Source organism: Leptonychotes weddellii, chromosome 6 (genome assembly GCF_054177405.1).
Source record: "Leptonychotes weddellii isolate Sample4059 chromosome 6, ASM5417740v2, whole genome shotgun sequence".
NCBI classification, from domain to species: domain Eukaryota; kingdom Metazoa; phylum Chordata; class Mammalia; order Carnivora; family Phocidae; genus Leptonychotes; species Leptonychotes weddellii.
The window spans coordinates 137904400-137916593 of record NC_138374.1 but is presented as its reverse complement, the minus strand read 5'-3'; the positions used below and the strand labels follow the sequence as shown (position 1 = coordinate 137916593).

Sequence of the window (12194 nt, the reverse complement as noted above, 5' to 3'; positions counted from 1 at the left end):
GAGACACTCTGATGGACTGACATCACCAGCAAAGAAAAATTAGGGAACAGCTGAGGCTGATTTTAGACAATGGAAAGTGGGGGAGGGTAGAGGTTCTCCCTGACCCTGAAACTTTCCACTGTCAAGGCAGCTCTGTGGGTGCTTTAAAAGAGCAAGGCAAGGGGAGGGGGAGAACACTGAAATAGAGAAGGGTACTTTGGCAACTCCAGATAGGTGGTTCTCACCCAGAGCGTCCTAGTTACCCTTGTTTTTCCCCATTGCCCTCACCCTGCCTGTGTTGGATGCTGGTCAGATTCCACTGGTTGAGTTTTACCTTTTGATTCCCAGTATTCAGGGAGCTTGAGCAACAGTGAAGAGGGAGGTCACTCATGATCCTTGACAATTCCCCCAGATCCCCCGATCGAATTACTGTGCTATTTCAAGAGTCTCTAACTGGCAGGGAGACATCATTCCTCCCCGTTTAGAGCCACAGGGATGGAGTAAGCGGAGAGGGTTGGTATCTGGAAGGCCCTCCCAGAACTTTAAGTGGGGTCGGGGAGAGAAGCAGGGGAGGGTGGGAGTAATCTGGGTAGGATCATACCTTCCGTTTGCCCACAGTGATCTTTAAGTAGAACTTCCATGCCCACACCAACCACGCTCTGCACCACTGTCCACTGTTCTTGCTCTCTGCGCCTCCTTATCCCCACCCAACCTACTGCCACGCATGCATCGCACACATCTTCGTTACCATCTCTGTTCTCCCTGGCTTCCTTCCAGGCCATGACATTCCTCCACTCGGAGCCCGTTACTGACAGGTGGTGGTTGACCACAGTGCACCAGGACCATACAATCTGAGAACATGCCAGGGGAGAGGTGGGCACTGTTCAAGGTGACCAGCGCTATCGGAGAAGAATTCAAAGAGCTCTAATTAGTCATTACGTCAAGGATAGACAGCTCCTGTGGTACTAAGCCCCAGCAGTGGGGTAACTGAGACACCCACCAGGACAGAGGGCAAAACTGGAGTCCACCCTTGAGAGCCTCCAGTCACTAGAGGTAGATGGGCAGAGAGACCATCAGTTGACCCTTGAAGGAAAGCAGAGAAACCAAAGACCCTCACTGCAGGACAAGTGTACAAGGAGATCCCGGGGACAGGAGTCAGTAGTTGATAAGGGTGGGGGGAGTGTTGATAAGGCGGGAAAAAAGTACAAGGACAGAAGATCAGAGATACATCCCTTCCACTATAAGGGAAAGATACAGGGAGATACGATACTCAAATTCCAGCTCTCCCGCTCCCACACTAGCTCTCCAGCTTAAGACTGAAATCCACGAAGGTTGCCACCACTGCTTTTCCAAAGGGGTCCTGGAGAGAGGAGCTTCAGTAAAGGAGCCCCAGAGCCCCAGAGCCCCAGAGTTGATGCCAAATCGCCCACTGCTGTAAGAATATGTTCGATATTTAGTTGGTTCCTAATTCAACAACCCAATATCAAACATATCACACAGAAGCAGGCAGGAGAGCCTCGGTGGTCATCTGCCTTCCTCCCCTCCAGCCACCAAGCATGGCTAGATGGCAAGCCATCTCCTTGGGGAAGGACGGTGACCCCTGCTCTTCACCTCCCATGACGGTGATGTTCGTGCTGTCCCTGTATCAGCTTCTCTCCTACCAGTGCCTGGCCTTTGCTGGATCACGTTCGGCTGAACCAGGAAGCATATCTGGCAGGGCTCCACATCCGGGCACCTATCCTTTCCAAGGGCTCCCACACAGAGCTTCTCCCCTGATGTCACAACCACAGTGCTGAGAGCCAGCCCTGCCACCTGCTCTTCTCAACCTCCTTCCCATGCCCTGAGGCTTTCCGGGGGTGGGGGACAGGGGGTTTGCACATCCTGCTTTACCTTTCTAACAGAACTCCTAACCTTCCAGATCACCCCCAGTAGACCGCTGAGAGCCTTTCAGCTGACACCCTCCTGGACTCCTCCTGCCCTTAAGTATTACAGAGAAGTAGCCATGAGAAACTTCCAGAGTGCTTGGCTGCTTCCTCCCATCATCTTGTTCCTTCTCACCTTCTCCCCATGTCTCCAGGCATCCTTAAAGTCACCCTTGGATGTCTTCTGGAGCCCCTCTGCCAGGAAGCAGCCTGCAGTCCTTAGGGCTCTTCTCTTCTGGGGCTTTTTACACTGAGAACTCCTGGCCTGGCTTCTCTAAGGGTCTTCCCTCACAGGGGTCCAGCCTGGTTCCTTTCTGGGGGATTTTTCTTCTGAAGAGGATTAGGTCTGTTGAACGTCATGTGGCAGGCAGATGCTTCTCTCCACTGCGGCAGAAAAGAGCCCAAGTTATAGCCTCACCGGGTGGGTAGGGGGCTTGGGTACAAGTGCAGGGGTGGGAGGAGGATGCTCGGCTTCAGCCCCAGGCTTGTTCCATGTGTCCTTGTTCCCATTAGTCCGGATTCCCGCCCCCCTGCAACACATATACCAACCCCACAGTGCCCTTGATCTAGATCAATAGTTTGTCCAAAGCCCTAGTCAGTTCCTGTTCTGTGGCCCCTGCCTTCCAGGGGAAGGCTGACAAAAGGGTGTCCAAGCCCCAAGGGCTGTTGTCTTATGTCCTTGCTACTTCATGGCTCCTACTGGGGGTGTGTGTGTAAGTTTTGCTTTTGTGACCATCTTTCTTACCCTTATCCCCCACATTTAGTTCCCTTCTCTGGGAACCTTGACTACCCTGGCAAACCAGAGGCTGGGAAACGATGAGCAGGAGTTGAAAGGATGAGGCAGAGACTGGGAATATTATTGATGTACAAGAGGAGAGGCTTTCTTAGAAGCAGACCTTGACTTCAGGGCATAACTAGGCAGAAACATCGATGGCATCTTATAAACGCTTTCTAGCTCTGCTGGAATGCCTTCCGTGTACCCATTTCAAACAAGGCTGAGCCCCTCTGAGCCAGAGGAGATGGGTAGGGCAGCACCATAGAGGAAGAAGGGGATGGATGGGTATGACGGGCTGAAACAGTCAGCTGATGTGATGAGAGCAGACAGAGCAGGCAGAGGGGATCAGACGAGATGGGCTCCCGAGGGGCCAGCCTGCCAATACGGGAGCCAGCCTGGCACTGACAAGCCCTGGGGAGAGAGGCCAAGGTCAGGGATCAAGGCAGAGGGGGTGGGGTGTCCTGTGGGTTCCAGTGAACAGAGGAAAGAGGAATGAAGAAGTTGCTGAGGGAGTGTGGTGGTGGGTGGGAGCAGCCAGGTAACGGAGGGGAAATAAAGAGGGAAAGAAGTATCCCAGGGCAGGAAAATATCATTATGGTATTGGACATTATGTGCCACCTTTCTGCAGAGTGCTTTATTTAATCCCCAGTGAGGGGAGGCATCATCTCCATTTTATAAACAAGGAACTGTGACCCAGAAAGTTAAGGCAGCTTGCCCAAGCCACTCACGCAGTAAGTGACAGAGGCAGGATTCAAACCCAGATCTGCTGTTTCTCTGGAGGCCAGGCTCTCCTGGGCAGTGGGAGCAGCAGAGCTGGCTGGGACGTGGCCGCAGGTGGATGACAGACGTGGAGAGAGGGGATCGGGGGGAGGGACAGGCCGAGTGGGAGACCCAGCCTCAGGCTGGGGGTCAGACCCAGGCCGCGTGCACCTGCTTCTGTCCCTTATAACATGGTCACCACCCCTTCCTTCCTTCCTTCCTTCCTTCCTTCCTTCCTTCCTTCCTTCCTTCCTTCCTTCCTTCCTTCCTTCTTTCCTTCCTTCCTCCCTCCCTCCCTCCCTTCCTTCCTCTCTTTCTACAGAGTAGAGGGGAGGGGGAGGGGCAGAAGGAGAGAATTCCGAGCAGACTCCCTGCTGAGGACATGGGGCTGGATCTCACAACCCTGAGATCATGACCTGAGCTGAAATCAGGAGTCCGACACTCAACCGACTGAGCCACCCAGGTGCCCCTCACCTTCCTTCCGTGCCCACGCCTGCCTCCCCCAACCAGCCCATGAGCCCCATGTCTTGTTGGGTGCAGGAACCTGTGAGTCATTGACTAAAGACTCTTGGGAAGTGGGGCTGATGGAAGCTGGACAACGAATGGATGCGCAGGGCAGAAAGGCAGGCGTGGGATAGAGTGATATCTCGGCTGCATAGGGGGTGGCCGGGGGCTGCGGAGGGGCCTGAGAAGGGCCTGGGTCACAGGGAAATCTGAGAGGGGAAAGGGAGGATACCTGCTGTTCCTCAAGCACTAGGCCTGCTCTCTACATACCTTATTTTATTTAATTCTCATAATGATCCTGTGAGATGGGTATTATTTTCCCCACTTTCAGAAAAGGAAACTGAGGTTCAGAGAAGTAACTTACACAAGGTGACAACAATTAAGGGATGAAACAGGACTTTGAACCCACACCTGACTCCAAAACCCATACCCTTCTCTATACCTGCTGCTTCTTTGTGTCCATCAGTGGGATGTGGAGGGAGAAAAGGAGAGGGCTCTGACATCAGAGGAATGCACACTGGAGGGTGGGGCCAGACTCGGGGTGGGGGTGGGGGAGGGGGGTTGTGAGCTGTGCAGTGCACCGACCGCCTGGAGTGGAGGGCTGGGCAAGGTCAGTGTGGAGAGGACGCGTGGCCAATGAGGATACAGACAGCAGGGGAAGAAACCAGGAAGTCAGCCTGGTGGTGTCCCCGCACCGCACCCGTTCCTGGCTCCACAACAGGGATCTCTCGGGCTTGGGATCTCATTTTATGGAAAGTGGATCTTCGTAAGTAAGGTTCTCTGTGGGACTATAGACATACGTGATCAATCAGTACTTTTTAGAATTCTTCAGAATCTGAACGCATGTTAGATTTAACATGCTCTTAACAGTTCCCCATAAATCTCAGTGCTCCTCACTCTCTTAGACCCACTATCTCACCTGCCTTGCCTCCATGACACTTCAGTTTGGAACCCTGTCAATTTGCAGGGGTGGGAAGGGTACGAATTCGGGTCCAGAGAAGAGAGACCTGTCCTGGGTCTCATAACTGGCTGACCCAAACCCTGAACTCCAGGCCTCCTGACATCCAAGCACATGGTTCTCTGAGCCACACTCAGAGCTATTCAGAAAAGACCAGAGGAAGTGAGATCTAAGAGGTGGTGAGTAAAACCCAGGAAGCTGTTTTAAGATTATGGCTATGAATAAACACGGTTCAAAGAAGTCAAGATTTAGGACTGAAGAATGAGCCATATGTCTACATTTGAGCCTTTAAGAGCCATCTTTGTTTGTTTCAGATTCCATCAGAGTCTCTCCACATAAAAAGCTTTGCCCATCTGATTTAGTTCCTGCTGGTACTGCCGATGCTCCTTTTCCAACAGCTGATGCAGGGCCGCTTGACGGACCTGGTGGGGAGGACAGAACAGAGTATGAGGTTTGCCTTCTGCTTGCCCTTGTTCTTGTTCTCCCCCTGGTGGCTTTCCAGCTGTGTCCTCTTGGATTTGGACTTAGCTGTGACAGAAAGCTAGGCAGAAGCATAGAGGCTGCACCTGCAGGGGTGGGAGGGGGATGCCGCCCCATTTTTTTCTCCATGGATGAAGCCCTATGTTCAGCAAATAATTGCTGAGAGCACCATGAAGTGGGAGTCCTGGGAGAGAGGGGCTGGGGCTGGATGCTGAGATGAGGGGATCAAGGACTAGTCTGCACTCTGGGACTCGAGAATATGCCACCTACAGCTGAACACAAAGAGCCATTTAATGAAAAAAGCTTCTGCTCTGGGGTGCCTGGGTGGCTCAGTCGTTAAGCGTCTGCCTTCAGCTCGGGTCACGATCCCGGGGTCCTGGGATCGAGCCCCGCATCGGGCTCCCTGCCCTGCGGGAAGCCTGCTTCTCCCTCTCCCACTGCCCCTGCTTCTGCTCCTGCTCTCACTAGCTCTCTGTCAAATAAATGAACAAAAAATCTTTTTTTTTTTTTTTAAGATTTTATTCATTTATTTGAGACAGAGAGAATGAGAGAGACAGAGAGCAAATGACAGGGGGAAGGGTCAGAGGGAGAAGCAGGCTCCCCGCCGAGCAGGGAGCCCGACGCGGGACTCGATCCCGGGACTCCAGGATCACGACCCGAGCCGAAGGCAGTCGCCTAACCAACTGAGCCACCCAGGCGCCCAATGAACAAAAAATCTTAAAAAATAAAAATAAAAAGCTTCTGCTCTGGTATAATGCAGAGAAGGTGGGCAAGTAATGGCAGCAACTAAGTTTGGGAATCCAGTGGGCTTCCGCACAGGATAGTAGTGGATGAGGCTTCAGGTCACCCTTGCTAGAACTCACCATCAGTAGCTGCTTACGGGCCAGTGCCAACTCCTGTCCCATGGTGTCCTGCATCCTTAGGGCAGCATACAGGTTTCTCCTCTGGCTTAGTGTCGTCTGCCACAGAGAGTGAGCGCGTGAATTTCGCCACCTGCCCCAGGTACACAGGTAGGAGCTGGACGGGTCAGTTAGGAATGGAGACCCAAACCCCATCGGAGAGGCCCAGAACCTCATGCCAATGTCAGAAGATGGCAAACTCCCTGAAAGGGTAACTAGAACCAGCTTAGAACCTAGGATATGTTGAATATGCAGGCCCTTTAATCATCATAATAGCCATGTGTCATAGATACCAGTTTCTGCATTGTACCACAAGGAAACAAAGTGCAGCTGAGTTGCCCAAGGTCACTTAATGGCAGACGCGGGTATCAAATCCAGTCTAAGAATTAATACCTTCTGTTATACCATGATTCTCAACCTTAGCTAGACATATTCTGGAACCATTTGCTAGGTTTTGTTTTGTTTTTTAGACTTTTTAAATTTTTTTTAAAGAGATTATTTATTTATTTGACAGAGACAGAGAGAGCACAAGCAGGGGGAGTGGCAGGCAGAGGGAAAGGGAGAAGCAGGCTTCCCGCCAAGCAGGGAGCCCGATGCCGGACTCGATCCCAGGACCCTGGGATCATGACCTGAGCCGAAGGCAGACGCCCAACCGACTGAGCCACCCAGGCACCCCTAGACTTTATTTTTTAAGCAATCTTTACACCCAGCGTGGGGCTCAAACCCACAACCCTGAGATCAAGAGGTACACGCTCCACCAACTGAGCCAGCCAGGCACCCCAAGGTTGCTTTTTTTTTTTTTAAAGACTTTATTTTAGAGAGAGAGGAGGGGGAGGAACAGAGGGAGAGGGAGAAGCAGACTCCAAGCAGACTCCAGCAGAGCCCGATTTGGGACTTGATCCCAGGTCCAGGAGATCATGACCAGAGCCGAAATCAAGTCAGCCACTCAATTGACTGAGCCGCCTAGGTGCCCCTAACACATTAAGAGCAATCTGCATTTCTTTCTCACACACACACACACAGGTAAGCCCTGTTGAAACTTAAAGCATTTTATTATTTTTTTTTTTAGGGGGAGAGGGGCAGAGGGAGCAGGAGAGAGAGAATCTTAAGCAGACTCCACACTGAGTGCGCCTGATGCAGGGCTCGCTCCATCTCACTGACGTGGTTTTGGAATGTTGGTGAGGTCTGGAGCCAACGGCCAAGAAAGAATTCTTGAGACGTCTTTGGTGCAAAATGGTTGTTTTATTAAAGCTCGGGGACAGGACCCGTGGGCAGAAAGGGCTACTGCCCTGTTGTGAGGAGTGACTGATTATATACTTGGGAGTTGGGGGAGGTAAGAAAAAGGGAGGTTTTCAAAAGAACGTTCATCTGCTAAAGAGGACCTACAAGGTACCAGAGACCTTGTCATTGTCAAGTTAAGGTTGTTTTTCCCTCTAGCAAGGCATTAACGTTAAGACAGTTGGGAGTTTCCCTCTGGAAGTTAGGTTATTAATATTATTATTTTTTAAAGATTTTATTTATTTGACAGAGAGAGAGAGCACGAGCAGGGGGAGAGGCAGAGGGAGAGGGAGAAGCAGGCTCCCCGCTGAGCAGGGAGACTGATGCGGGGCTTGATCCCAGGACCCTGGGATCATGACCTGAGCCAAAGGCAGATGCTTAACGGCTGAGCCACCCAGGCGCCCCTAGGAAATTGATAAGAATGCTTTTTTCTTGTAAATCACTAAGGCATTTATAAACTGAGGGAGACTCCTGTTCTCCAGGACTGTGATCTCTATAAGTTAACCATTTGTTTTTCCTTCCCTTAGCTTCAGAGGAATGTCGCACAGATCCCGCCTGGGAGGGTACTTTGTCCTCAGCTTGCCTTCTGCTCCCTCATCATCGCGACCCGAGATCTCAACCTGAGCCAAAACCAAAAGTCCAGTACTTAACCAACTGAGCCACCCAGGTGGCCTTTAATATTTTTTTTAAGTAATCTCTACACCCAATGTGGGGTCAAACGCACAATCCCAAGATCAAGAGTTACATGCTTCACTGACTAAGCCTGCCAGGTGCCCCCCGCCCTGTTGAAATTAAAAAAAAAAAAAAAAGTATTTTTTTTACAGATGATAGAAAATTTAACCCATATAGAAATACACTAAATGAGAGTTGCAGTTGCCCTCTCCAAGTTCCTGTCTCCCTGCCCATACTGCCTGGATCGCCTCCCCAAATCATGACCCAGCTGCAGCCAGCAAAGGAGCTGAGCCCAGTAGGGGGTGCCACGTGAGGCCCGGTGGGCAAGAGGCTACAGCAGGAGCTGATGACCCTCATGAGGTCTGAGGACAAAGGAATTCTGCCTTGCCTCAGTCAGACCTTTCCAAACGGGTGGGGACCACCATGGAGCAGCTGACGAAGTATATGAAGATGTGAGGTAGAAGTTCTCTCGAGTTCCCCAGTGCTTCCTCCTACAATGCACCCACGGTGAAGTTCCTCATACCCTGCTACCACCCCAGCGTGGACACCCAGGGGATCATCTGCCTGGACATCCTGAAGGACAAGGGGTCTGCCCTGGGTGATGTCAGGACCATCCCGCTGTCCGCCAAGAGCCTGCTAGGAGAAACCAACATTGATAAGCCCTTTGGTTATCAAGCTCTAGAAAAACCCATAGCCTTTAAGATGTATTGCAAGAAACCTACTCAAAGAAGGTCTCCAGCCAAGAACCTTGTGTAGCTTCTCTCCTTGTGTTGTCTTTTTATTTCTTCCTTAGATGTTCTGTCCTTCCCTTCATTTCTGTCTAGCATTTTGTTTCTTAATCTGTGGTGTCATTTTTTTTTTGTTTCTGTTTTTCATTTTTTATTTTTATTTATTTTTAAAGATTTTATTTATTTATTTGACAGAGAGAGACACAGCAAGAGAGGGAACACAAGCAGGGGGAGTGGGAGAGGGAGAAGCAGGCTTCCCGTGGAGCAGGGAGCCTGATGCGGGGCTCGATCCCAGGACCCTGGGATCATGATCTGAGCTGAAGGCAGAAACTTAACGACTGAGCCACCCAGGCGCCCGTTTCTGTTTTTTTAAATTAAGTATCTGGTTGAACCCTTGTGATAAATCTATTCAATAAATACACTGGGTTTAAAAAAAAGAGGGGCACCTGGCTGGCTCAGTTGGTGAGCACGTGACTCTTGATCTTGGTTGGGGTTGTGAGTTCCAGCCCCATGCTGGGTGTAGAGATTACTTAAAAATCTTTGGGGTGCCTGTGTGGCTCAGTCGATTAAGTGTCCGACTCCTGAATTCAGCTCAGGTCCTGATCTCAGGGTTGTGAGATTGAGCCCCACGTGGGGCTCTAGGCTGGGCGTGGAGCCTGCTGGTAATTCTTTCTCTCCCTCTGCTCCTCCCTCTTCCTTCCTCAAATAAATAAAATGTTAACAAAAATCTTAAAAAATATATACTAAATGAAAAGTGAAAGCTTTGTTCTTCAACCCCAGTTCTCAACGAAGTTATGTTTCCTGTGCATATTTCCAGAAAATTTTTCTATCATATACCAGCAAGTATTACTTTTTTTTTTTTACCATGAATTCGTATGTTTATATTATCACTTAACAATTTGGACTTTTCCTACCAGCACATAAAGATTTTCTCCATTCTGTGTAAAGACTTCCTAGTATTTTTGTATCATAATTTAACCAGCTAGACAGCTTATACTTTTTAAATTTTTTTTTTTTTTTAAAGATTTTATTTATTTATTTGAGAGAGAGAATGAGAGAGAGCACAAGAGGGGGGAGGGTCAGAGGGAGAAGCAGACTCCCTGCTGAGCAGGGAGCCCGATGCGGGACTCGATCCCGGGACTCCAGGATCATGACCTGAGCCGAAGGCAGTCGCTTAACCAACTGAGCCACCCAGGCGCCCCTAAATTTTTTTTTTTTTTTTTAAGTAATCTCTAACCCAACATTGAGCCTGAACTCACAACCCTGAGATCAGGAGTTGCATGCTCCACCAACTGAGTATATGTATGTAAGGTAAACTAGACGTACAGTTGCCAGTTCCAAGGATGTGTGAATTTTGAGATCTTAAGTTTTGATAGATTTTATCAAATTTATTTGTAAAAAGGCTGCATCAATTTGGACTCCCACTAAAATTATATGCAGTTGCTCCCTTACATCCTTGCTGGCCCTCGGTATAACCACCTGCGAAACCTTTAAAAACAGCCTTATCCTACCTGATCCCAGACCACCGTAGTCAGAATCTTCTGGGTTAAGACCCGAGCACATGTGTTTTAAAAAGCTCCCAGGTGAGTAATGTATGGTGATTAACATAACATAAAAAAAAAAAGCTCCCAGGTGAAGGAGAGACATACAGCCTCATCTTCTCATTCACTCACTCAAAAAATACTTACTGCATACCTATCACATGATTAATACAACAAATACTTGCATTCTACTTAAAAAATAAAAGAACAAAAACTTGATCTGATTTTCCTTCAAACAGGAAGAGAGAGACAATAAAAGCACTGTGTGGGTAGCACGACCTACTGGGCACTGGGAGGCTGTCCCTGAAAAGGGCCGCTTCCTGCCCCCGCACACCCGTTTCCTTCCCGAGGAGCCCAGGACAAGGATGAAGTGTATCTGAGTGGTGGCTGGGGGGGAGGGGGGAGGAGGACAAGGTCAAGCTGAGGGGTAAGGGAAGGGATAGAAGCAGAAATTACCTGTCAACCATCTTCTTAAATCCCAGGACCCTTGGAAAACTCTGCAAGAAAAGCAAGTTGCTCATCTGCCTTGACGTCCAGCACCCCATCCCCAGCACCTTTCCCGTGGGCCTCTCTTCTTGACAGGGAATGGCACTTCCTAGGGGAAGTGAGGGCAAGAGTGCTACTCCTTTCAGAGCGGACCAAAGAAAACATGCCGGTAGGGGCTGCAGTTACATCATGGGCCCCTCAGGAAACGGTCTGCTTCTGGCCAACCCAGCCCCCTTCCAGCTCTGCACACCTCTTCGACTTTTGTCGTCTTTTCCACAGACATGTCCACAAGCTGGCGGGACGCGGGCTCAGGAGAGGCAGGCTCTCCCTTCTGTCCAGTCGGTCACCCAGGATTCAGTAGTCATAGCAACACATTCACCTCCAACAACAACCCCTGACCTAGAACTTGATTGGTCACCTGGCCTGTTGCCCTGGAGACCTGAAGCGAATCCTGGTTCTCCTGCCTTCTATTAGTGACGCAGGCAATTCTAGGAGCAAGGACCACAGTCCCAATTTTAGGGTTTCTTCTGTGGGGTCTCTGTATGATCGTAGGTCCAAAAAACATATCCTACACCTGTTTCATTAAAAGGCAACTGCAGGGCGCCTGGGTGGCTCAGTAGGTTAAGCATCTGACTCTTGATTTCGGCTCAGGTCATGATCTCAGGGTCATGAGATCCAGCCCCATGTCAGGCTCTGAGCTCAGTGGGGAGTCTGCTTCTCTCTCTGCCCCTCCCCCTGCTCGTGCACATGTGTGTTCTCTCTCAAATAAGTTTTTTTTTTAAATGTTATTTATTTTACAGAGAGAGAGACACAGCGAGAGAGGGAACACAAGCAGGGTGGGGGGAAGGTGGGAGGAGGAGGAGAAGCAGGCTTCCCACGGAGCAGGGAGCCCGATGCGGGGCTTGATCCCAGAACCCTGGGATCATGACCTGAGCTGAAGGCAGACGCTTAACGACTGAGCCACCCAGGCGCCCCTCAAATAAATCTTAAAAAAAAAAAAAAGGCAACTATAAAGAAATGAATCATGTTTTTTTAATTGTTCATTTTATTAAATAATCTACAATGTCAGACCAGTGCATTGATCTGACATTTCTTCACTGTCCCACAGCATCCCCAGTAAGTGTGGGGGGATGGGATTATGTCAGATGCCAACATTCCCTTTTCCATTTATTCAAGACAGTATGGAAAGAAAGCCTAAGGGCAGATCCTTGCA

General features: G+C 49.9%; 1 protein-coding gene and 1 pseudogene across 2 annotated transcripts; one reads left to right on the top strand and one right to left on the bottom strand.

Annotated features, from left to right (window-relative positions):
* Window positions 1–4507: 4507 nt before the first annotated feature.
* CFAP141 (cilia and flagella associated protein 141) lies at window positions 4508–12188 on the bottom strand. 2 transcript variants are annotated; one of them, XM_006743502.3, is made up of 4 exons: window positions 11232–12188; window positions 10952–10992; window positions 6241–6370; window positions 4508–5319 (listed from the first exon to the last, which is right to left on the bottom strand). In XM_006743502.3, the coding sequence occupies exons 1-4, from the start codon at window positions 11262–11264 to the stop codon at window positions 5218–5220; spliced, it is 306 nt and encodes a 101-aa protein (XP_006743565.1). In that variant the 5' UTR covers window positions 11265–12188; the 3' UTR covers window positions 4508–5217. The 2 variants fall into 2 exon arrangements, 1 of the variants encoding a protein (XP_006743565.1); XR_014146708.1 differs by having other exon boundaries at window positions 5278–5319; window positions 6241–6336; window positions 10952–12188.
* LOC102746304 (ubiquitin-conjugating enzyme E2 C pseudogene) lies at window positions 8086–9610 on the top strand (annotated as a pseudogene).
* Window positions 12189–12194: the final 6 nt, after the last annotated feature.